The sequence below is a fragment of the Apium graveolens genome, chromosome 10, assembly GCF_009905375.1.
Source record: "Apium graveolens cultivar Ventura chromosome 10, ASM990537v1, whole genome shotgun sequence".
NCBI lineage: Eukaryota > Viridiplantae > Streptophyta > Magnoliopsida > Apiales > Apiaceae > Apium > Apium graveolens.
In genome coordinates this window covers 72,373,040-72,396,332 of record NC_133656.1, presented here as the reverse complement: position 1 = coordinate 72,396,332, position 23,293 = coordinate 72,373,040, and the positions used below count along the sequence as shown (strand labels likewise).

Sequence of the window (23,293 nt, the reverse complement as noted above, 5' to 3'; positions counted from 1 at the left end):
TTAATCAGAACAGATTGGCTTTCTTAGAGAATCCTGTGAAGAGGCCATGTCATCTATTTCCCTCCCTTGTATCTAAATACCAATATTTCAGGAAGATGTCTGTAAGCATCAATTCCTCTTACTTCTCCCAGTTCATCCAAGTAGAGATTCAAGTCTGAAAATTCCTTGATATCACAAATGTACATGAGATCTCTCTTGTTGACTGTGGGTTGGGATTTGGTTAGGGCTTTGGATCTGAGAGATACAGGATTCACTTTCTTGCTAGCTCTAGTCTTTGTCTTCTTTGTCTTGAAGATGGGTAAATTTAGCTCAGGAATTGGTCAACTATCTCAGTCTACTGGCTCATCCTTAGGAATAATTGGTTCACCATGAATATTTTTTGTTTGATCAACCACCTTGAAATCTTCAAAGACAATCAAAGCAAAAGAGAAGAAGCATCAAGTATGTTTGATCACTTAAAATCAATCAAAGCAAAAGAGAAGAAGCAAGTATGTTCGATCTCTTCCTGATTCTTCTATAAATGTTCCATGTTTTCTCCAAATAAGTTCTTAAATATTGCCATTACGCATTAGACAGGGAAGACCATGTTCAAGTTAATTATACCCTAGCTTGATGACTTCTTCAGTGATTCTTCCCATGTTATGATGTTACAATTCTGACTATTGGCTTGATAGCCTATAGTAGCCTCCAATTTAAAGTAAACATTGTATAAGAGACTACGATGAGCTATGAATCGAAAAGTCGGAAGAAAAGAAAAAGAGAAGCAAACAGATGTGCACGAGAAGGTTTCCTTTACGAGTCCTGCATCTATTTCATGTGTTTAAGGGGAGTTTATAAATGCGATTGCAACTACAAAACTTTTGCAAGTAAACATAACTAAAGTGTATTTACAAAGCAAATATCACTTAGATCTTTGTATAGGAAATCACATTTGGTTCAATATGTCTAGCTACTTTTTTGTTTGCCAAATAATATTGTTACTTGAAACGAAAATTATAAAAAATTATAATAGAAACCCAATCGCCCTCTAAGTCGACTATCTTAATCTGTCCACGATAAAAATTTAAACAAATTAACAAATTTCACTCGACGACTATAACATATCTGAAATCTTAGTTCATTTATCTTCTACATAAATATTTTAGACTAAGAACATTATTCATTGGCCATTGAACAATAAAATATGTACTGGCAAATTGAATGCTTTTTAAATTTAGCAGATACAATTTAAAAATGCATTGCTTGGCCAATGGTCAGGTTCAGCCAAAAATATTTAAAAGGATAGATTATAAAAACAATAAATTTCCGCCATCCTGGTAAAATTTTGATATAAAAAAGGGCAAAGCTCAGGTATAAAGACGAGGTAGGTTCCCCAAGTTATGCAAGTGAAGAGGTCTGATCTATTCCATATTTGTATACATCGATATATCTTGCAGAGATAGCCCAACTATCACTTCTGAGAACCGAGTCCGGTGGAAGCTTGTTTACATGCGTCATGCCATTTGATCTAAACACTACCTAAACCAAGATTTCTGTCAACATCAGTGTACATTTTGCATAAACACGAACCATGATAGGGATCTCATTTTTCTATTCTGCAGCCTAATCCTTGAATTTCACACTACATTCTAACATTCAGCTACATTAAAAGCAGCTTTCATTAAAAAGGGATTGAACCAAAAGTTTAGGAAGCAGACCAGTGGCTAACGTCATCAAGCATTACATCAGAACCACTAAGATTGACTTTGAGATGGTGTTGCCCACAACTTCACTTTCTTGTCTGTGCCTGAAGTCGCTAGAACTGTTATTTTCTTTTCTCCTGAAAGAAAACAAAAGACCAAACTAGATTAGCGGACGAGTGCAAGTTACAACATTATGTAATAAGCTCGGGATCTGATTATGAACCATTATACTGATACCAACTTCAGAATCACAGTCAAGGCATACTTTAACAAAGTCTTTATAAAATATATATTAAGCTATTTAAAAATTCAATTATAGTGACAAGAATCATTCACACGGCCACTTATATTACAGTTATTTTATTCTAACAAGTCGGGTCATTAGGTAATATTAATAATTTTTATTTTTCTTCATCAAAATCTACTCTGATGTAGATATACCCATAGCTCTGAAACAATTTGTAAGCTCATAACCCAGTTAACCCAGTTAAGCCCCAACTTTGTGCTTGCCTATGGAAAACTCCAGCCAAGTTCCAGAAAGTGCTGCTTAAACGCTATAAGATGCAAGTACCAAGTATTATTTACCGCACTTATGACATGAAGGGGATTGACTAGATCTAAATTACTTTTTAAACTATGGTTGCCAAGGATCTTCTATAAAAAATATTAGTGGTACTAGATTATCTTTTTATTATCAGGAAGCCAAGTTGTATTTGGTTGACTACATACTACTAGCATTCAATTGTCTTGGACAGTTATTTTGTTCTTAAATGTTTAAATGTTCATTTAGTCATTTACGTGTTACTATTTATTTATCATGGACTATTAGAGTAATTTACTTTGGTTGTTACAGCCTTGGTCCAAAACGACAACATATCAGCATCACCTGAAGTTTCTAGATGCTATCAATATTCAATACATTGTCTTTTTACCAATATCATCCAAATAGGTAAGTGATTCTTCCTAGGTTTATCCCACATTTTCTGAATCAGATGCTGTTCAGGTCAATAAAATTGACAGTTCACATCAACCTCGATCTCATGTTTCAGATTGTTCAGGATTATCCATTTTATATACACAAAACTAACTTGGCTGCAAGAACTTAATGCTCAGGGAAAAGGACAACTTGGTTTTTGATAGGCTTAACAATCCAAAGTATCTTGATGTCAGTCTATCAAATTTTGACCTTCCATGCCCTTAAATTCACGATCCATCTAGCTCTTTAAAGCATTAGAAAATTGATGCAGGAAAGCAGGAAAGGCCCAAAGAATCTTTGGAGGTTTTAAAAGCCCATTACCTAAAGTGTTCCTAAGATCTGAAAGGCTTGGCCTACCGGTTATAAAATAAGTACTTGAAAGGAACTAATGTTTTATTGATTATTTACAGAGGAAAAGTTTGTTCAGCTTTATTAGAAATAGGGATTCAATTTTGTAATTCAAGCCCGAATATTATAGAAATTACTAGTTATCTGTCGGAAACTAATTTATGGGAATCCTCAAACTAATTTATGGGAATCCTCCCAAGTTCACTGTCCTAAACCCCGTACCAAAACCAAAACATGTCTACATATTTCTTCACAGGATGTGTGATCATGTAGTAGGTTCCTAGCAAGTAAGACTTTTCTTGGAAAGTGAATCACCGCAGAACCAGGCCATCTAACTATCTAAGTTCCAGGTTCTTTAGTGGAAGATGAGAAGAGAAAAAAAAGGTGAAGGAAGAAAATTAATAAGAAGTTGAATGGAATCTCTTGCATTTGCTTTGAGAGTTTTTTTTTTTGAGACATAAAGGATAAATTTGGAATTATTATAAAAGTTCCGAGCTTCTCCACCAATCCTCCCACAAAAGAAAGGAATGTTCTAGAGAGAAATTCTTAAAAATTCTCCTTTGCTCTATCAAAAACCTCGAGAGGAAAACTACGAAAGGAAATATTCATAGTTTCTGTCCTGATATTACTCCCCTCGTTTCTAGAACTGGAAACACAACAATAATTAAAAAAAAACAAATTTAAACTTGTGAACTATAGATCTAATAAGCAGGAAAATTTCCTGAAAGGGGAAAAAAATTACCCATTGGAATACCACTTGGCGCCCACTCAAGGTCTGTAATGTCACCTGCTTGATAATCATAAGCTTTGTAAGTATAGTATTGCAATCAGGAACATGGTTAAGGATGATATTCAGTAGAAATATCACGAATCAGATGAGTAGACTTGCAGACCAGCAGAGTTACAAATTTGTTAGAATTTAAAAGGAAAATGAGTCGCTGAATATTATGCTTAATCACGTGCCTTCGCAAACTTGGTTAAACCAAAAAAGGACTAGCCTAAAGAAGTTAAGATTAAACCGAAGAAGAGATAGGAAAATTTGGTAGAACTTGTACCATCATGTGCCTTGGCAGCTGTATCTAATATCTGCCCTGTTTCCGCACATAACCACTGCAGTAGTGGACCGTGAGTAACTGCTAGTATTTTTCCATCGGGTGAAATACTGAGACGATCATAGTTCAGAGCAGTGCCATTTGAATCTTTCAATGGAACAGGAAACACCTTCAACGTTTTTGGATCCTCATCAAGGTGATATCGAACTAAAATAACAATGAATTAAGTTTATTAGCAACATGGTGTAGATAGTAGAAAAATTAACAAATCAATTAATCAGTTCGAAGAAACATTGAACCCAATTGGCTGTAACAAAATCTCATATTTCACATAAATTAGGAAAACCAGGAAGCTAAAGCAATAAGAAACTAAAAATGACAAAAATTTAATTTACATTTCAATTCAAGGGATAAATAATAGATTATAAAAACATGTGAACAATTCATCTGTGAAATGGACAAGAAAAAGTATAAAGCTTCGATAGGAGTAGGATTGCATACAAGCTTTTAACAATACCATTTTTTTGCTAATTAATCAGACACCATATGTTTGCTGCACCAAAAAGATATTCTTGTTGAAATATACTTTAATACTGCTATTGTTCTATCACTTGCCCCGTGAATTTTTAAATGACAATTCTTTTAAACGATTGCCCATAAAATGAAATGTAAAATCACAATACAACCTTTAAATATCTTAGAATCCACGGTATAAAAAAGGTGAAAGAAAGTCCACGAAATTAGACATACCATTAATATTCCATAACCTCATGGTACCATCCTTTGATGATGTTATAATTCGTTCGGAATCAGGACTGAAACACAGCCACGTTACTGCACTCTGTAAATAGATTAACACAGATCTGTTAAAAATAAAATGAAACAATATCAGGGACAGAAACACATGGCAAGAACATCTATGCATGTTTTCCTAGCGAGAACATGATAGGAGTGAGTAATATAAATTCAGCAAGGTCGACATACAGGATAAAATAGTGAAACAGACAAGTTTGCCGATTATTTATCCACTAGGCTTAGCCTGGGCTGCATAGCTAAGACCCCACTCCTCTTGGTAATAAGAGGTGCGGCACCTACCCAGCGTACTGGGCACCCGATACGTTCAGGAGCGGGGGTGCGCGGTGGTGCGGCCAGATACGTACGGGATTCGCCACTTGGCGTGTCACCGTACTTTGCTGCTCCGATTCGTCGGGGGTGCGGGAAGGGATGGGGTAATGGCATGAATTGTAATTACAGGACAAGAGTGAGATGAGAAAAGGACAGTTGTTGTCGTCACCGTCGTCTTCTCATTGCCATTTTCCGGCGTTCAATTGTTGCCGATCTGTGTGGTCGTAGTACAGTATCTAATATGTGTATATATGGGTATATATAATATGTTGGGAAAGGGAGTAAGAAAGTACACAGTGAGCTAAAGGGATCACATGGGCTGCACAACTTTTTAAGTTACAATAATATTATTAAAATTTGAGTGGACATATGAAGGTTACACTATTCTTTTTAACCTTTCATTCTGTCAAAAATACAAATCACCACACCCAAGACACCATCATTTGAAAATAAAATTGAATTTGAAAACTTTATAGTTAAATGATTATTTATTAAAATAAATATGTTAATTAAAATAAATTTATAATACTTTATTTAATATTTTTGTCATATATAATAAATATATTTATATTTTATTGTGCCGTATCCCGCCGCACCCGAATCCCCATATTTAAAAAAATGCCGAATTTACGTATCCCCGCACTGCGCACCGCCGTACCCGCACCCGCACCCATGCTTCGCAGGGTTGAGGATTTAAGCAACAGTGGGTTTTTGTGCATTTGTGAATTTCATTAGTTCACTATAACACATGCAGAGACAGACAGACACATATACACACAATAAACTAAACCATCTTTCCAGTATAAAATCTTGAGTTGTATATAAAACCCAAAACAATAACCTTATGCCCTTTAAGTTGCATAACTCTTGAGACCTCCTTAACTGAACCATCCTTAGAGTATACAATCTCCCAGACCTGCAAAATGAACATGTGGAAAATATACCTTCAATGCCTATTAATTTAGATAAGAAATTGAAGTCAACTTTTAATTATGCACAGGTAGGATACATTTCGACAAGGACATGAAAATAATATACTCTTTATGCAAATAAAAGTCATATAACAAATGTAAAGGGAACCTGCACGAAGCAGATTGGTACAAAGGATCCAATTTACAAAAAAAAATATGCAAAGCAATTCCAACTAAAGAAATGTGATGGTAAATTTGAAGTTTTTACGTAGCTACAAATTTTCATATGAGAGGCTACATCCTTTTGGAAAAGACCAAAGTTAAGTGTTAGTATTGTTTAATAAGCAATACTCTGTTTAATATGCCATTGACACATAACATATATAATATTCATAGTTCTTTCCGTTCAAGAGTTATTTTAATATCAAAAAATTATTTCTGCAATATTAGAGTTATTTTGATATTAAAATTTTATTTATCCATTATTACATTGCTCAACAGGCCTAAAAGTCTTGTATATATTTTTTTAAATGACATTTTTATTTCTACAGCCAAGGTATTAATTACCTAGGTTGGGATGACAAGAAGTGACTCTCATACTACCCCAAGGGATCTACGGGTTGGTTTTATCAGTTTTTATGGTTACTGTGACTCCTCAACTCGAGTAAAGGAAAACAAAACTTATATGATAGAAGTCATGTGCAGTCTGCACTCACAAGTAAAAGTCCTTCGCATATTATATGCAATCATAAGTTTATAAAAAAACTAGGGAATCCCCAAAACAGATGGACCTGTATATAATAAGTTTATAAGAAAGCAAGGGAATCCCCAAAACAGATAGACTCAGGTCCATTATTGGCCTTAATTTAACAACTTGTCAACATTTTTTATCTATCAAACATGAGGATGACAGAAGTAATTAAAAGTTGGACCAAACTACGGTTGACCAATAAAAATTGAATGGTCCATCTTCATGATGATGACAATTTCACATAGAACGTGCTTTTGATCATATGATGCAAAAAACCATGTCCAAAATTAATTTCACAGGGATCCATGTAGTAACAAAAACTATCGGCAGATGCAAGCTCTCAAACCTATAGTATAAAACTATACAAATTGGAATGGATGAGAGAAAACGCTGTTTTGTTTTAGCCATATGCAATTTGTACAAGTAGCCTTTCTTAATTCCTAGTTCATCACACACAAGCTAACGCCTTCAAATGCTCTTGACACTCTGATTACCAAACCAACAACATTCAGTTGGTCATAAATCATAATTATATTATAGAATATGCTTCTGAAACCTCGTAACTATATCATGCACCACAACCAATTAAAGAAAACTCTAACAAATTAATCATCTTTAAGATCCCCAACCATTGTTGGACAATCTAGAAGATCAACTAGTGAAAGTTAAACAAACTTACCTTAACATCAGCAGTAAAAGCTGCTGCAGCAACAAAACGACCATTTGGAGATATAGCAGCCATTGTGTTTTTAAGTTGATTAGTGTCAACATTCCCCAAGATCTTTCCAGTGTTTCCATGCCAAAGTATGATATCAGTTCCTGCAAAATATAAAGAATATCAGGACTAGATATACCAAATTATAAATTATGCAGTATGCACCACAATTTCCTGACAGATGATTCTACTTATTTTCTTTTAGCATGAGAGATGACATGTCACATATCTGCATGACCCACCTCCATGGACAGACACTACATTCAAAATTACCTATTAACAAGACGAATCCTAGAAAAAACAACGTTCGTAGAAACATGATATACAACATGTTTTTAACAGGATGATACGTTGTAGGCATGTCAAGGACCTTTAACAATGATTCTATCAGCAATCAACTGATTATGTGCAAATAGATCAACGTTAGTGCAAAATATCAAACATAGAGCCAGCAATTACCTTCAGAGCATGATGCAATAATTGTACTTCCATCTGCGCTGCCATAGGTTGCTGTAGTTCTAGATAAGGTGATTATAGCTCGTTTATCATGAACTTTATGTTGCTGCCATTTAATTTCAGGTAAAGGAAGCTTAGCCTGCTGCTTAGTATCAGCCAGGGGTTTAGGCTTTTCTTCTCCATACATGTACAAGGAAGAACCAACAAGTGCCTCGCAGGCAACGATATAGGAAGACACAACATCACCAAATACAACTGCTGTTGGATGACCTCCAGGAGGTAAATTGATTCTTAGAAACCTGGGGAAAAAACAAATATCACAATAACCAAGAAGGCAAATGCATTAATAACATAGAGGTTGTCAAAGGAGCTTGACAGTCTTACTTGAAACTTTTACTTGAAACATCATCCAACTTAAAAACCCTGACCACTCCATCACCGCAAGCTGGATGCATAAGCAACGGAGGTGTAAGTACTCGAGGATGCAAGATATAAAAAAAATATCATAATTAACAATTAAGAGTTAAATGCACGATAAGGTCAAATATGGAGAAGTAATTATGTACTTTAAAATCAGTAAGCTAACTTGTCATAGAGCTTTTTCCTATGGTTAGTGATAATACACAGATATAAAAATTTACCAAACCTATTGGTATATTTTAGTAGGACAAATTAATAATAACACTATAAATCATTTTCATTTATAAAATCAAATGGGTGGTCAGCATTAAGTTTCAGATAATAGATTGAATAATTTAAATTGAGAAAGAAAGACATAAAGGTCATGAACTTCAAACTGGAGCTTACCGCTAATGATATTATTCACACACACACGAAGATTATGTACATATATGCACAGCAACTTTCTTAATGAAGTTGTTTCAATTAGTACAGATGGCAGACAGCCGTTGACATGAAATACCGATTTATTTAGCTATTTTTTTTTTAATTTAGGATGGATGCTTGTTTCTTTTAGCTCCAAGTATCAATCGTCTTACTAGTAAGCAAGGTCATTTCCAAAAATTACATTATATAGTAGTAGTTCGGTTACATTTGATTCCTTAATATTATTATTTGGGATTCAGTAATACAGTAACGTTAATTTGTCCTAGAGTACATATATTAAACCCTAGGAAGCACCGACACTACAAAAAGGATGCCGTATGCGTGTCGGACACGGCCGACACGGCGACACGGCGACAAGGCAGAGTACGTGTCCGACACGCCACATGGCGTGTCCGCAGAAAAAGGCAACCGATACGCGACCGACATGGGTTCGACACGCGACCGACACGGCCCACCGACTCATCCCATATAAAAAAGCCCAAAATCATCTAAAAAAAGCCCAAAATCTTTTTTTAAAAGCCCAAACCATCTTATATTAACCCTAACTTTGTGTCTCTGTCTTTTATAACCTCCCCTCTTCATCTTTTATAACCCTATATATATACAATTAAATATATACATACATCTATATATATAAAACACACATAAAAATATTTTTTTATATTTTTATAACTTTTTTTTGCCATGTCCCGTATCCAGGACACTTTGATAATTGACGAATCCCCGTGCCCCGTGTCCCGTGTCGCCGTATCAGTGTCGGTGCTTCCTAGATTAAACCTAGCATAGCTCTAGTTTACAGCTCTATGAAGTTCTCATATCCTTGTTCCTACGCTTTTATTTCAAGAATGTTGCAAAAAATATGGGATACGCGAAACAATAACAGGAATAATAAATGTTAATGACAATATATAAACTAATTAAAATAATAGCATATGAATTACTGAAATGTAGAAGCTAACAGGATAATGATCAATACTAGTTACCAGTTGCCAAACTACGGCCGTCAGGTGAGAAACTTAAGCCATTAACAGAGTCCCCGTGTCCTTTCAATGTATTTAGATCAAGAGGGTGATGCCGCTTGTTCAAGTCCTGCATTCATATACATTTCTATTACAACATGAAACTGCATCAATTACACCCAAAGAGCAATTTCCATGATTGCACATGGCAATCAATTCAGTTCCAATACAAGTGAGCACATATCCAGGTAAGCATAAAGAATTAATAGAATCTACCAATTATAAACAGAAATATAATAAGACATAAATGCGAAGAGAATCAATTATACATTTACCTACAGTCCAACATAAAACATGATCGTTTGATATAAAAGCAAATCATTTATAGACATAAATATACACTAAATTAAAACACAAATCTCATTCACTTACACATAAATCAAACAATAAGAAAGAATCATAGATGAATCCTAACATATTAAACAAAATATAGATTCTATAAGTGGTTAAGTGAAAGTTTCTTTAAAAATATGATAATTAGTATTAACCCAAGCATTTACAACAATTAAGAACATATATTAAACAAATATAATTTGTTGAACTGCCATGGTTCTCATTCTGTTGGATTGTAATAAAACTAGACTCAAAAGTTAAATACCAAAAACGAACCATTAATAAACAAAACATAATGCTTCAATATCCACCTCGGGCATTAATTAGTAACACTTTTATATACATCTAATTTCTAAAAAAAGGAACATAAAGAGCAAACTGTTTATTAACATAACAGCGTAGTTCTATATTTTCACATCAATCATTCATTATAAACTAGTATATATCAAATGTGTTCGTTTCAATTTTGCATTTACTAAAAACACTAAAAACAAACCACACATGAACAAAACAAGATAATTCAATATTCATCCTACACATTAATTACAAAATCATATATACACAAAAACATATATAAACAAACCACATATCAAACGCGGTGTTCAATTCAATTCTACAGAAATCGAAACAGTAAAAATAAAACACACAGACACACACATATCAACACCGTAATCATTTCAATTCTACATAAATAACAACACTGAATATGAATCTCTCTTAACTTAAATCAAAACACTAAAAATGAATTTCTCTCTCTCTCCCTCTCTCCCTCCCTCTCCCTCCCTCCCCCTCCCCCTCCCCCCCCTCTCTCTCACACACACACACATCAAACAAGGTGATCAATTTAATTCTACATAAATTAAAACACTAAATATCAATATATATATATATATCTCGCACACACACAGACACATCAAACATGGTGATCATTTCAATTCTTCCTAAATCAGAACACTACAAAACACAACTCAACACTCACCTCACACATCCACAAACACATACACTAAACGCACTCTTCAATTCAATCCAATCGTACATCAACCAAGACACAAATCACAAATCACAAATCATAAACAACCTTATCAGCAGCATGAGAATGAGCCTTAGAGTTCAACTTCTTGTGTTGCGGCTTCGACGCAGGCTTCGAATCAACAATCTCATCCTTACTCGTAATCGAATCGATCTCCGATCTCGTTTTGCGAAAGTAATTACCAAATACCAGGAAAATGATGATAGCGCCGAGCGCAACTGAGAGAATTGCGATTAGAAATGTAGGTTCCATTGAAATTAGGGCTTCGTAATTGAAGCAAAACGATGTTAAGCAACAAACAAAGGTGTGTTTGTTTCAAAACTAGTGTGAAAATGGTAGGAGTATATGTTTAACACAATTTGGGAAATGGCTGGGGTTTTAAACCTATTTAAACTTTATTTAAGGTTTTTTCACTTCTGCAATTTGTTTCAAAAAATATATTACATAATTTTTTTGGGTGGAAAGTGTTACCCCATTTTTCGAAAAATTTAATCAATTAATACGAAATCGGTAGTAATTTTACAGAACAAAAATAATATATATATATATAAAATTTTGCGGATAGGAAAGAGTTACTCCCTCCTTTCCATTGAAAAGTATATGTTTGATTTGGTAGGGTTAGAAAAAAGTAGAATTTTAGGAGAAAAGGTAATAAGAACGATCAACAACCAACAACAACAGCAACGGTATTATGCGGACTAGTTGGGAAATAGAACGATCAACAACCAACAACAACAGCAACAATACTATGCGGACTAGTTGGGAATTCTAAACAATCTTTCTTAGTGTTGGACCAAAATCACTGGTGGACACTGGTAGATGCAAAATACAAAAAGGCAATGGTAGTTGTCTCTGAAGCGAGTATGAAAGCCGGATGAAAATGATCAAGCTGGAATTAAAAACAAACATATCCAATTGAATCGGTGCTGGAATAATGGCAAGTTTCTCTCACAGCACCAGTCCGTTTCGCATCAGTTGCACATCTTGCATCAGGGAAACTCTGAAAAATCTTTAATTTATGACATCCATTTCGACATCCAATGTCCCTTTCAAAGTGTAGCTCGCGCCCTTCTTTTTTTTTTTGCTAAATTGCATATATTATAGAAGGAATAAGGAATATACAGGGATTGACCCCGGCTCTAGGACAGGCTTTAAAGGGGACTATTTATAAGTATTCTAAAAATAAACATATTGCAAATAGAAAGAACAAAATAGAGAAATCAATCCTAAGCATGAGCATCTATACAAGTGGACTGGTACCAGGTAGAGTTGTGCAATTTAGTACAAATTTCAGTTATCATATTATTAAGAACTTGGGCAGGGTGCATGATGCTTTTGTTATGCAGGCATGCATTACGCACCCTCCAAATATGATTAGCAAAGACTTGAGCTGCAAGGAGAGCCCTCTGTTGGTGAGGTCTGTACTAAATAGAGGCCCAATGTGAAAGAAGTTGGAGCCACGTGGGAGTAGCAGCTCCAGGAAGGGTGATACCGAGGTGCACAGCAAGGATAGAGAGAATGTAATTACTATAAGGGCAAGCAAAAAACAGGTGGGAGCAGTTCTCAAGGCCCCCTACACAAAGAAGACAGTGTTGAGAGAGCTGAATACCAAAAGAAACCGGTCTATCAAAGGTGTAGAGTCTGCCAAGAATAAGCAGCCACTCAAGGTAAGCATAACGAGTAACAGTTAACTTGTGCCAAATAAAGGAGTGCCAAGGTACTTCCGGGAGTCTACGACGTATTGAATCCTATATATGCCGAGTTTTAACCTTAACTAGAGAAACACCATTCCAGGTGATAGAGTCTTGAGTAGTGAGATTAACAGTGGTAGGGGAAAAACACGGAGCCAAGCCACAAGAGTTGGACTAGTATGGCGAGAGGTAGTCGAAGGCACTGGGAGGCACCACGATCCCGAGGCAATAAGAGAGTGCACAAGAACGTTAGGAGAGGATCTCACTTGAGAAATAATAGTATCTCGAGTGTGGGAGGCAAGACAATTATTATTCCACCAAGGATCGAACCATAGAGATGTTCTTTGACCATTCCCAATAAGATAGCGAATAAATTGACGAGCCAAAGGACGAAGCTGAAGCACCTTACGCCAAATCCAAGAGCAGTCTGTGTAATATCCGGGATATATCGTGTAATTATTTTTGCTAATAAATAATTAGTATGTGTGTTCAGTATCTATTCTGTGAGCTAATTGTTAAGTGTTATCTGTACTTGAATATTCAAAAATAATACTAATTGAGTATTTTAATTTTTATATGTCCAAAATAAAATATAGATAATTGTCATATCTTCCTAATTATTTTTATGTTGGTTTATGGATTTATAAGAATCATATGAAATTTCTAAAAAAAAATTCCGGGTAATTAAAATCTATTTTATAAAAACGGGAACCAATCGACGTCAACCGTTGTTACGTTTTTGGAACCCGAAACTCTTTCGAGAACTCCTTCCTAACCTAATTGTAATATTCCGAGCATATTCCATGTTTCGACTTTTTCGATCCGGCATACGGTTTGTCTTGCGCGGGTCCCGGCGCAACATTTTCGATACAATATTCGTTTCGGTAAATCAATAAAACCCGTATTTTCGATAAACGGGAGCTTTTTATTAAACTATCACAATTATCACTTCGTAATACGTGTAACCAGGCGCTGAGACCAAGACCGCAGTACAAATTGTACTGATTTGGATAATTATCCCGAAAACCGATACCGTTTGGATCAGTTTTTACAAATAAACGTACCGTTTTATATCCGGAATAATCCAACGGGATACAAATTTTCCGTAATTATAAATAGCCTTTTACCGTATTTTATTTCGTATCAAAATCATTTGCAGATAGTTAATTATATAATTTTCAGAGAAAAGCCCTAATTTTCTAAAACTGTTCTAAGAATCAAACAGCAAAACGAAGGCGTTACCGATCTCTGTTTTCAAAGCTTGAGTAACCAAAATGAAGGATTTGAAGTGTTCTATCAGATTCTGAGCTTTGTTTCACTGCAGAAATCAAGGTTATTTTTCTAAAAATTTATTTATTTTCGAATTTATTTTATTAAAAATATGAATTTTTGTTCGGATGATTGTTTGTATGATTTGATGATTGCATATTGTAGAGCTTGTTTTCCTGATGATTTTCATATGTTATACGTCTGATTTGGAGTTCAATAACATGTTCAAATTTGAGTTTGATTTTCGAATTTCAAAATTAGGGTTTATAACCCGTATGAATGTTCTTAATTGAAATTTGGGGGTTTCTTATTCTGTGATAGATTGATGTTGTGTTATAGTGGGTTGTGTTCCCTGTAAAATTTGTAATCCAGTCGTATAAATTTCATGAATCAACGAGGTCTGTAGAGAAGGGAGTTGTGTTTTGAATATTTCCGAAGTTCGCCGGAAACTGGCAAACTTCACGGCCAAATTCCGGCCAACTCAGGGATTGTTAGATCGATTTGATTGCATGGTTATGTTCCTGGTAATCCGTAGATGTGATCTGAAGCTTGTGGCAAGGTGAGGAGGCCGGAATCGTGTTCTCCGGCCACCCCTGTGTTTTCCGGCGACTGGACTGCAAAATTGTAGTTTAGTCCCTGTAGTTTTGTAGATGATGAAGTTTAGTCCCTGAAGTTTTCAGACTTTGCAAAAATTGGATTCCTGTTTTAAAAATGTTTAAAAATCATATTTCCTATTTATTTTTATTATAAAAATCCGTTTTTAATTTCTGAAAATTCTAAAAATTATTATTTTAATTCCGAAAATTATTTTTAATTCACAAATAAATCTGAATTAATTAGTTAATTAATTTCAGTTAATTTTTAATTGATTAATTAGTCAATTAATTCGAAAATTAATTGATTAATTGATTTAATTAATTATTAATTGATTTTTAATTAATTATTTAATTAGATTTAATTATTTAAAAATGATTTAAAAATTTCGAAAAATAGTTTCGAGCTTTAAAATATTATTCTAAATTATTTTCAAGGCTCGATAATTATTCTAAAATTGTTTCGGAGCCAGAATTGGCCAACCAAACCCTGTTTATTATTCCGAAATTGATCCAACGACCCGTTTTAGTTCCGAAAAATGTTTTAAAAATCATTTTAAATACCAGAAAGCCTATTTATGACCCGAAATATCTTTATAAATGATATGTCATTGATTACGTGATGTATTATGTGTGACTTGTTGATTGACTGTCGGTTTATATATTCGATGATTACTGTTTATGGCGTAACTTTCAATCCGTTAATCGGATTTGGGTGAAACGAAGGGTAGATAGAAGTATGTGTTGAACAGAATCGTATGAGTGGAATATTGATAGATACTTATGATACCTAGCAGAGTAAGCAAGGCGTAAGAAAGAGAAGCAGGTGATCAGAAAATAGAATTGACATGTAGAAAATACAGCAAGTGAGCAGAGATTAGAAGCGAGGCATAGGAGAAACAGATGAATGGTGGTTGAATAGAGTCGTAGACAAGTACAAGTGAGGTTGGAATCAATTATGATAAGGCAAGTACTTCTAAACCTTTCTCGAGATTTATTGCAAATATTTCTAAATTCTCTCGTGACCTATTGTTAATATTCAAAATAGCTCTATTTTATATTGGAAATACTTTGAATCCTCCAGCCTTGAACCTGAGCCACATCATTTGATCTTTGAGCCGTAAACCTTATTCTTTGTGAACCATTTCTTGTGGATTTACCAAATATTAAACCACACAAATACGATACTACTCCACAAATATATATCCATCATATACCAAACACTGGAACAAAATTGTTTATATATACAAAATCTTTTATACTTAACCATACTTTGTGATATCAAAGCACTAAAACTTTGGAAAAACACTATTCATCTAATACCCGATTATCCTACCGGCTGGAGGCTACTTCTTTTATGTATTTTGACATACCCTTTTTGGTAACTATGAACTTTTACCATGCTCTTTTACAAATGTTTTATGGTTATTGATTATGATCTGGTTTTATTGAACTCTATTGTTTATCATATTGAAATGCTTTAAAATTGGATAGTTTTCTTTGTATGGACCAGATTCGTGGTCAGACCATATCGATGGTCAAGTTAGGCCAATGTGTGCCTTGGATCCAGTAGTTAGAGCAGTGCTGTGTGCTTTGCTCGGGGTTAGTGCGTGACTGATCAGCAGCCTAACCTTGGTTTTAAAAACTTAAAATGAATATCCAATTCTATCGGTTGTTTAACAAGAAACTTGATTCCTTTGAATCATCTCATTTATTATTGTCTAACCTCAGTTATTGATAATATGACTTGCTGAGCTAGTTAGCTCTCTCTTGCGAATCTTTTTATATATTCTACAGTTAAGAAGGATACGGTTGATAGCAAGGTTTCCTAGTTCAATGTTCGAGTTAGGATTCCAGATTATGATTGATCGAGCTAGCAGGAGCTTATGGCAGTAGTGAGATAACAAGGTTGTAAGAATGATTTTATTATCAATTATAAGTTAAATTAGTTGGGATTTGGTACGATGTAATAATTAAGGTTGTGGCTTGTTTTCATACTTTAACCTGTTGCAATCCGTGGTTTTGTGAAGCAGGGTCATTAGAAATAATATTTCTTATACAGGTTGATATATTATGTTTGTGTTGTGGACCCCAAACTTCTGACCCGGGTTTGGAGGGCGCCACAGTCTGAGGGTTCCGTGAGAGTCCATAAATGAGTATTCTTTAGAGCATTAGAGTTAATCCACAAGGTCCAAAGGGATGGGGAATTAGATGCATAGGTAACGAAGAAGCTGCGCCTTATTCCACTCCTTCGAGTTTCTAAGACCAACTCCTCCTTCTTCAATAGGCATACACAGCCGAACCCAAGAAACTTTGGCCCCTCCCTTGATATGTAAATCACCTTTCCAAAGAAATCTAGTAAAGATGCTCTGAATTGTGGCGTGCATAGAACTAGGCAACAAGAAATGCCTGGACCAAAAGTTCAGAATCGCCGTGAGAACCACTTTGATAAGTTGAGCATGCCCATCCAAGGAAAGAACAAAATTAACCCATGAATTAATCTTCGTTGTGATCCTATCTAGTAAATGCATACAGTCGTTGTGCGAGAGCTTGGTAGAAATAAGAGGCACTCACAAAAAGCGCACCGGGAGCTCACCATGAGGCACTACAAAGGTATGATCAAACCATTGAACAAAATCTGTTGAGCAACCACCAAAGAACACTGAGCTTTTGTTGACACTAGCAGCCAAACCACTCCCAGAAGAGAATAAAGCAAGGCACTGCATAGCATGGGTAATAGAGGTCGTATCACTACGAGTGAACAAGAGCACATCATTCGCATAGAAAAGATGTGTAAGCTTTAAGGACTTGCATTTCCAGTGAAACCGAAAATTGTGAGGGGTCTTAGCAAGCCAGGCTGAGAGAACATTTATAGCAATGGTAAAAAGATAAGGGGAGATTGGGTCCCCTTGTCTAAGACCTTTTTTTTCCTTAAAAGAGGCCATGCAATGCTCCATTAACCTTAACCGAATACATAGGGGAGGAAATACAAGAATAAATCCAGTCGAGGAAGGTTTGAGGAAAACCCAACCTGTGCATAGCTGCCATAAGGAAGTCCCGGTCAAGAGAATCGAAGGCCTTGTGAAGATCAATCTTTAGAGCACATTTCCTGAAACCCGAGTATAGCCACGAAAAAGCTCTTGTGCCATAAGAATATTATCAGAAATCTGTCGGCCTTGCACAAAAGCAGATTGGGATATATTGATGATATGAGGCATAACATGCTTTAGTCTATCTGCAATAATCTTAGCAATGCACTTATAAGCAATAGAACACAAAGATATAGGTCGAAAGTCCTTCAAACCAGTAGGATTGAGAGTTCTGGGAATGAGAGCAATACCCGTGGAGTTTAGGTTTCTGTGTATTATAGAAGTTCTAAAAAAATGGAGGATAGCCTCACAAAAGCACTCACCAACAGTGTCCCACGCAGCCAGATAAAATGCAACCGTGAATCCATCAGGTCCCGGAGCTTTGTTCTTTTTCATTCATTTTAGAGTAGCAAGGATAAAGTCTAGAGTAACCGGGGCCTCCAACATAAAGGTATGAGCCTCGGTAACAGTAGAAAAATCTAGCTGAGAGAGGTCACATGCCGCCTGATTTGAGGGGGTACCAAGAGTGGAGGTGAAGTAGTCAATTGCTACTTGAGAGACATTGTGATGCCCAAAGACCATAGCGCCACTAATATCTTGTATAGCAAGGATTTTATTCATGTTCCAATTAGACTTCACTTTATTATGAAAGAAACTATTATTGTCATCCCCCAAAGAGAGCCATTTAACTCTGGATTTTTGCTGAAGGAGAACCTCCTCTTGCAAGAGGCAAGACTCTAAGGTTTTGCAGGCATTCTGTTCTAAATCCAAAAGTTGAGCAGAAGAGGTCTGAGAGAGGCGCTCTTGGATGTCAACTAAATTCTTCCGAGCCAGATGCACCTTGTTGTGCAGATTCTCATTTGCTTTATTAAGCTTAATCAAAGAAACCTTAGTATTTCGGAGTCTTCTACAAAGAATGGCCATGGGATCCCCATACCAAGGCTCATTCCAAGCTATGCGGATAACATCATGAAAATTCTCATGCTCACACATGAAATTGAAGAATTGAAAGCTTTTATGAATTTTCTGAAGCTGCATAGGCACCGAATAAAGAAGGGGGGAATGATCCATAATTCTCCGAGGCAAGACTTTCACAAACCCTTCAGTAAAACTAGATATCCAATCACCATTTCCAAGCATTCTATCAAGACGTTTCTCAATCACATCATTTGGCCTCTTGTTGTACCAGGTAAACAAAGGACCTATAGTAGGTAAGTGTTGGAGCTCACAATCATTTACACATTTCTGAAAGTTCTGCATGTCATGAGTCCAATGCGTTCGACCCCCCGTAACTTCAGAGATACTCAAGATATAATTAAAGTCACCACAAATAGCCCAAGCACTACTAGAAAAACGTCAATAGACATCAGCTAAAAACCGATGTCTATGAATAAAAAAATCCGATGTCTTCGTGGGTGATGTTAAAGAACCCCCATTTAACATCGGTTTTAAACTGATGTGAAAGGGGACATATAACATCGATTTTTAATATGAAACCGATATGTATATCTTGATGTTAAATTTATAATGCACATCTATCATTTATATATTACTATAATATGATATTTTAATCAATTTAAACATATGCTGGATAAGCAATAATTTTGCCTCTAACCAATATAATTTAGTTAAAACTGATGTTACTAATATCTTTGACATCGGATTTTATAATAAAATGATGTTACTAATAGTTTTAACATCAGTTTTATTAAACAACTGATTTCTATAGTAGATGAAACTGATGTCTATCAATATAATTAACATCACTATTTTGTATACAAACGTTGTCTAATGTACTCTTTATCATCGGTTTTTTAATCTAAAACCTTTGTCTGTTACGGTATTTAACAACAGTTTTTCTATGTGAACTGATGTATACATACTACTAAAACTGAGGTTATTATGTTAAATTAACATCATTTTTCTGTGAAATAAACATTGCATATTTTAAAAATATAGATGCCAAAAAAATTGTCAAAAGAAAAAACTATTAAAATTAACTCCAATTATCATTATCAAATCAAGCCAATCAAATCCTATAACGATGAAAAAACTAAAAACTTATAATTCTCGTATCTATGCCCATAATACCATTCATACATCTATGTAATAAATGACAGCTGATTACACACATATCATTTGCCAACTAAACTAGTCAAAGGAAATGTTGGCCTCAAGCTGTACAGACCGTTGAACTGCAAAAGCCAAGCCTTCGGCTGATCTATACTTGGTCTATAAGGGATTGGACCACCAAATTCTGTGTATAAGCCAAGTCTTCGAATCGAAAAAGGAACAGTACTGGACAGGTGATCACTATTCTACAAAAAAATCCAAACTAACAGATATCAAGAGGTGACTCAAACTTTGAAACATTCTTTTGATTTTTCATAATTATTGTTGTTCTTGGCTTTTAAGTGTGTAAGTTTCTGGTAATTCTTAAAGAAGCATCACAATCAATCCCCATTTGTATGAAATAAATCATTAAATAAGATATAAGTTTATACTTTCGAGCAAATCATGTGATGGGCACAGGGAAAAACATAAATGACATGACAAGAAACCTCAACACTGACCTAATAAAAGGCGTTCATAGCTCAACAGAACGAATTCAACACGCCATTGACCTACATTTATATCTCCTTGCTTCTACTAATGATGCACCAGATAACTCAGCTAAGCTACTCCCCAAACTCTCACGCTCTTTTACGCCCCCACTCTCTGAACTATCGGAGCAACTGGCTGAACTTGACAATGGGGTCCCAGAGCATAAACTTTCTCCAGCTAATCAAGACACGCCTGTAATGATCCCCGTGACACCACATGTTGAATCTTACCATGAAATGATGAGGAAGCAATCAAGAAGACTCCATTCTTGGCCGTCTAGAGAAGTGGATGCATTTGAGGAGGAAGGACGGCTTGAAGCAAACCCTGTTACACGAATGAAGGCGTTAGAGAGCACCACAACACTATCGCTGGGTACCTTTACCTCCTTGATTATTGAATTTGTCGCCCGGCTAGATCACATGGTTGAAGCAGTTGACGAGCTCTCCAAAATTGCAAAATTCAAGAATGACTGAATGAGATTATGTGAATGGATCAAATTTGGACAATTTTAAAACAAATATTAGAATAAAGTAACAATTGCCTAGTATTGTACCCTAGTGCCACGTCGCTTCTTTAACAAGAGGTCGAATACAAATAGAGGTATTTTTGTGCAATTTGAAAATATTTTAAGAAAAAGTGATTGAACATCATTAATGATTCCATCCAACATAATTGCTTTACCATTGACCTGGAAATATCAACAGCAATCTTGAGTGAACTTCAAAAGAAGCACTTTACATGTATAAGGAGCTATAGTTAACAGTTACCCAATTATTTTTTGAATAAACTAACCTTGCTGCAACCTGGTTCAAGATCCTGAAGAAATTTCATTCTTTCACTGATCTTCACAAATATTCACAAATCGGAACCACCAATAGAGACCCGTATACATAAAATATTCAAAAATCCACTGGGATTTGTATTGAAAACATCTAAAAAGTATTTTGTGCCACAGAAACTAGCATATAAATGTTGTGCAACTATTACATAAATAAACAAGAAACAGAGAAAGAGAGTCAAATACGAGATCAAAAGTCGAGGTTTGCACTTGAAACCAACGCATTGTATTACTGAGATTGGATTGTTGAACCTGTCAGAACACATTGTGAAAAATAAATCAGAAAATCAAACACATAAGAATCACATATAAAATTAAACAACACTAATATATAACTGACAGCCCGGGAGAGCAGCTTGTTTAGCAGCGAAACACTCCGAAAGTACACCATTTCTAAAACCAAAATTGCACCGGTTCATAAACACACATCAACACACAAATACAGATCTCATTTGTTCACATTAAAATTTAACAGGGAAAAATGAAGAGAAAAAAAACAAGGTATTGAATTGCATACAACTGATTGGAAGGCCTTAAAAAAATTAGGGTTCCAAATCAACTATTTAAACTAATTAAAATTAACTAATTAAAAAATCAGGGTTTCAGATTAAACCCCCTATTTCAAAAATTGAATTTTAAAGATTACCCAATTCAAGCTTTGGCCTCCTTAAACTTTAAACTCCGATTTAAGCTTTAAATAAACTCCGATTCTGACCTTTTTAATACTTTTTCAACCTCCGAAGAAAAGAGAGCGGAGTTGGAGAGAACTGGGTTGGGGAGGGAGGTATTAGATCGATAGAGAGGAGAGAGTCGGGCACAAAGAGCATATAGAGTCAGTTCTCTAGTCGATAGAAATGAGTGTAGAGAGTTCTTCAGTCAAGAGAGTAGAGAGAGAAGAGAGAGAAGAATCGAGAATGATTAGTGTTTTTATTTTTGTTTTATGTTTTTAGATAAGGAAGGGGGATATTTGGATACTTAAAAAAATTGAAGGAAAAATCGGGGAATTTTTAAGAGGGAACGAAATATTTGGTTAAGGGGAAATGGGGAAGGTGTGCTAAATCATTTTTTTTAAAATAGACTTATAACATCGGTTGGGCTAAAAAATCGATGTATATATTAACAAAAGACATCGGTTGATTAAAAACGATGTCTAAAAAACCTTTTACATTGGCTCCAGGAGCAACCGATGTCTAAGAGGCGATGTCTATTCTACTTTTTCTAGTAGTGAAGGCCCTGAAACCATTCTGCTCACATTACGCAAGCTCTCCCAAAGAGGAACTCGCTCATGGGGCTTGTTAAGCGCATACACGAAAGAAACAATAAAGTGAATATGCTTTTCAATGAAAGTAACATGACATGTAATATGTTGAGCAGTTTTAACCAAAGGAGTGATAATCCAATAGTTGTGATCCCAACCTACCCAAATGCGACCCAACTCATGATGCTCATAATTAAATAACCAGTTTCAGTTAAGTTTAATACGTTTAGAGACACTAGTACTATTAGATAGCTTGACCTTTATTTCAATACAGGACATAAAAGTCAGCTTATTTACATCAATATAATTAATAACTTTATTTTGGTGAGGGGAATTGTTCAAGCCCCTAACATTCCAAATGGAAAAATTCATCAAAAAGATGAGTTTGAGGGCTTACCAGCCCTTCTGAGACTATGTTTTGAGATTATTGGAGTGAAACCTTCCTTGTCACAGTTGCCTTTATCGGTTCCAGGTGGGACTGGTGAAAGATCAGGAGCCCCTGTAGCTACCAAACTGTTAGGTCACACACACTGTAGAGGGGGTGAATACAGTGTATAATACAATCAAATCAAATTTTAATATCTTAAGTAACAGAAAATAAACTTTATTGAAACAATAAACTCTGTTACAGTATAGAACTGTTACCTCTCAGTGATGAACAAATATCACGAGAGCTGCTAGGGTTACAATGAATAATCTTCTCGAAT

At 35.2% G+C, this 23,293-nt stretch overlaps 2 protein-coding genes across 3 annotated transcripts; both read right to left on the bottom strand.

Annotated features, from left to right (window-relative positions):
- Positions 1-1,262: 1,262 nt before the first annotated feature.
- On the bottom strand, positions 1,263-11,613 carry LOC141692394 (uncharacterized). 2 transcript variants are annotated; one of them, XM_074497210.1, is made up of 10 exons: positions 11,293-11,613; positions 9,846-9,951; positions 8,401-8,461; positions 8,020-8,315; positions 7,525-7,664; positions 6,025-6,099; positions 4,809-4,899; positions 4,062-4,265; positions 3,749-3,796; positions 1,263-1,819 (listed from the first exon to the last, which is right to left on the bottom strand). In XM_074497210.1, exons 1-10 carry the CDS (start codon positions 11,494-11,496, stop codon positions 1,734-1,736), a joined length of 1,311 nt encoding a protein of 436 aa, XP_074353311.1. In that variant the 5' UTR covers positions 11,497-11,613; the 3' UTR covers positions 1,263-1,733. The 2 variants fall into 2 exon arrangements, with proteins under 2 accessions (XP_074353311.1, XP_074353312.1); XM_074497211.1 differs by having other exon boundaries at positions 3,749-3,793; positions 11,293-11,612.
- A 6,669-nt stretch (positions 11,614-18,282) lies between these two features.
- Positions 18,283-19,146, bottom strand: LOC141690658 (uncharacterized). The gene has a single exon (XM_074495437.1). It carries the CDS (start codon positions 19,144-19,146, stop codon positions 18,283-18,285), a length of 864 nt encoding a protein of 287 aa, XP_074351538.1.
- Between the last annotated feature and the right edge of the window lie 4,147 nt (positions 19,147-23,293).

Coding starts and splice junctions, on each gene's coding strand:
- LOC141690658 (XM_074495437.1), bottom strand. CDS start 19,146: ATGCAGAACTTTCAGAAATGTGTAAATGATTGTGAGCTCCAACACTTA.
- LOC141692394 (XM_074497210.1), bottom strand. CDS start 11,496: ATGGAACCTACATTTCTAATCGCAATTCTCTCAGTTGCGCTCGGCGCT. Junction 6,100..7,524: donor CTTTTACTGCTGATGTTAAG/GTAAGTTTGTTT, acceptor TTCATTTTGCAG/GTCTGGGAGATTGTATACTC. Junction 1,820..3,748: donor GCCAAGTGGTATTCCAATGG/GTAATTTTTTTC, acceptor GTTTTCTTTCAG/GAGAAAAGAAAATAACAGTT.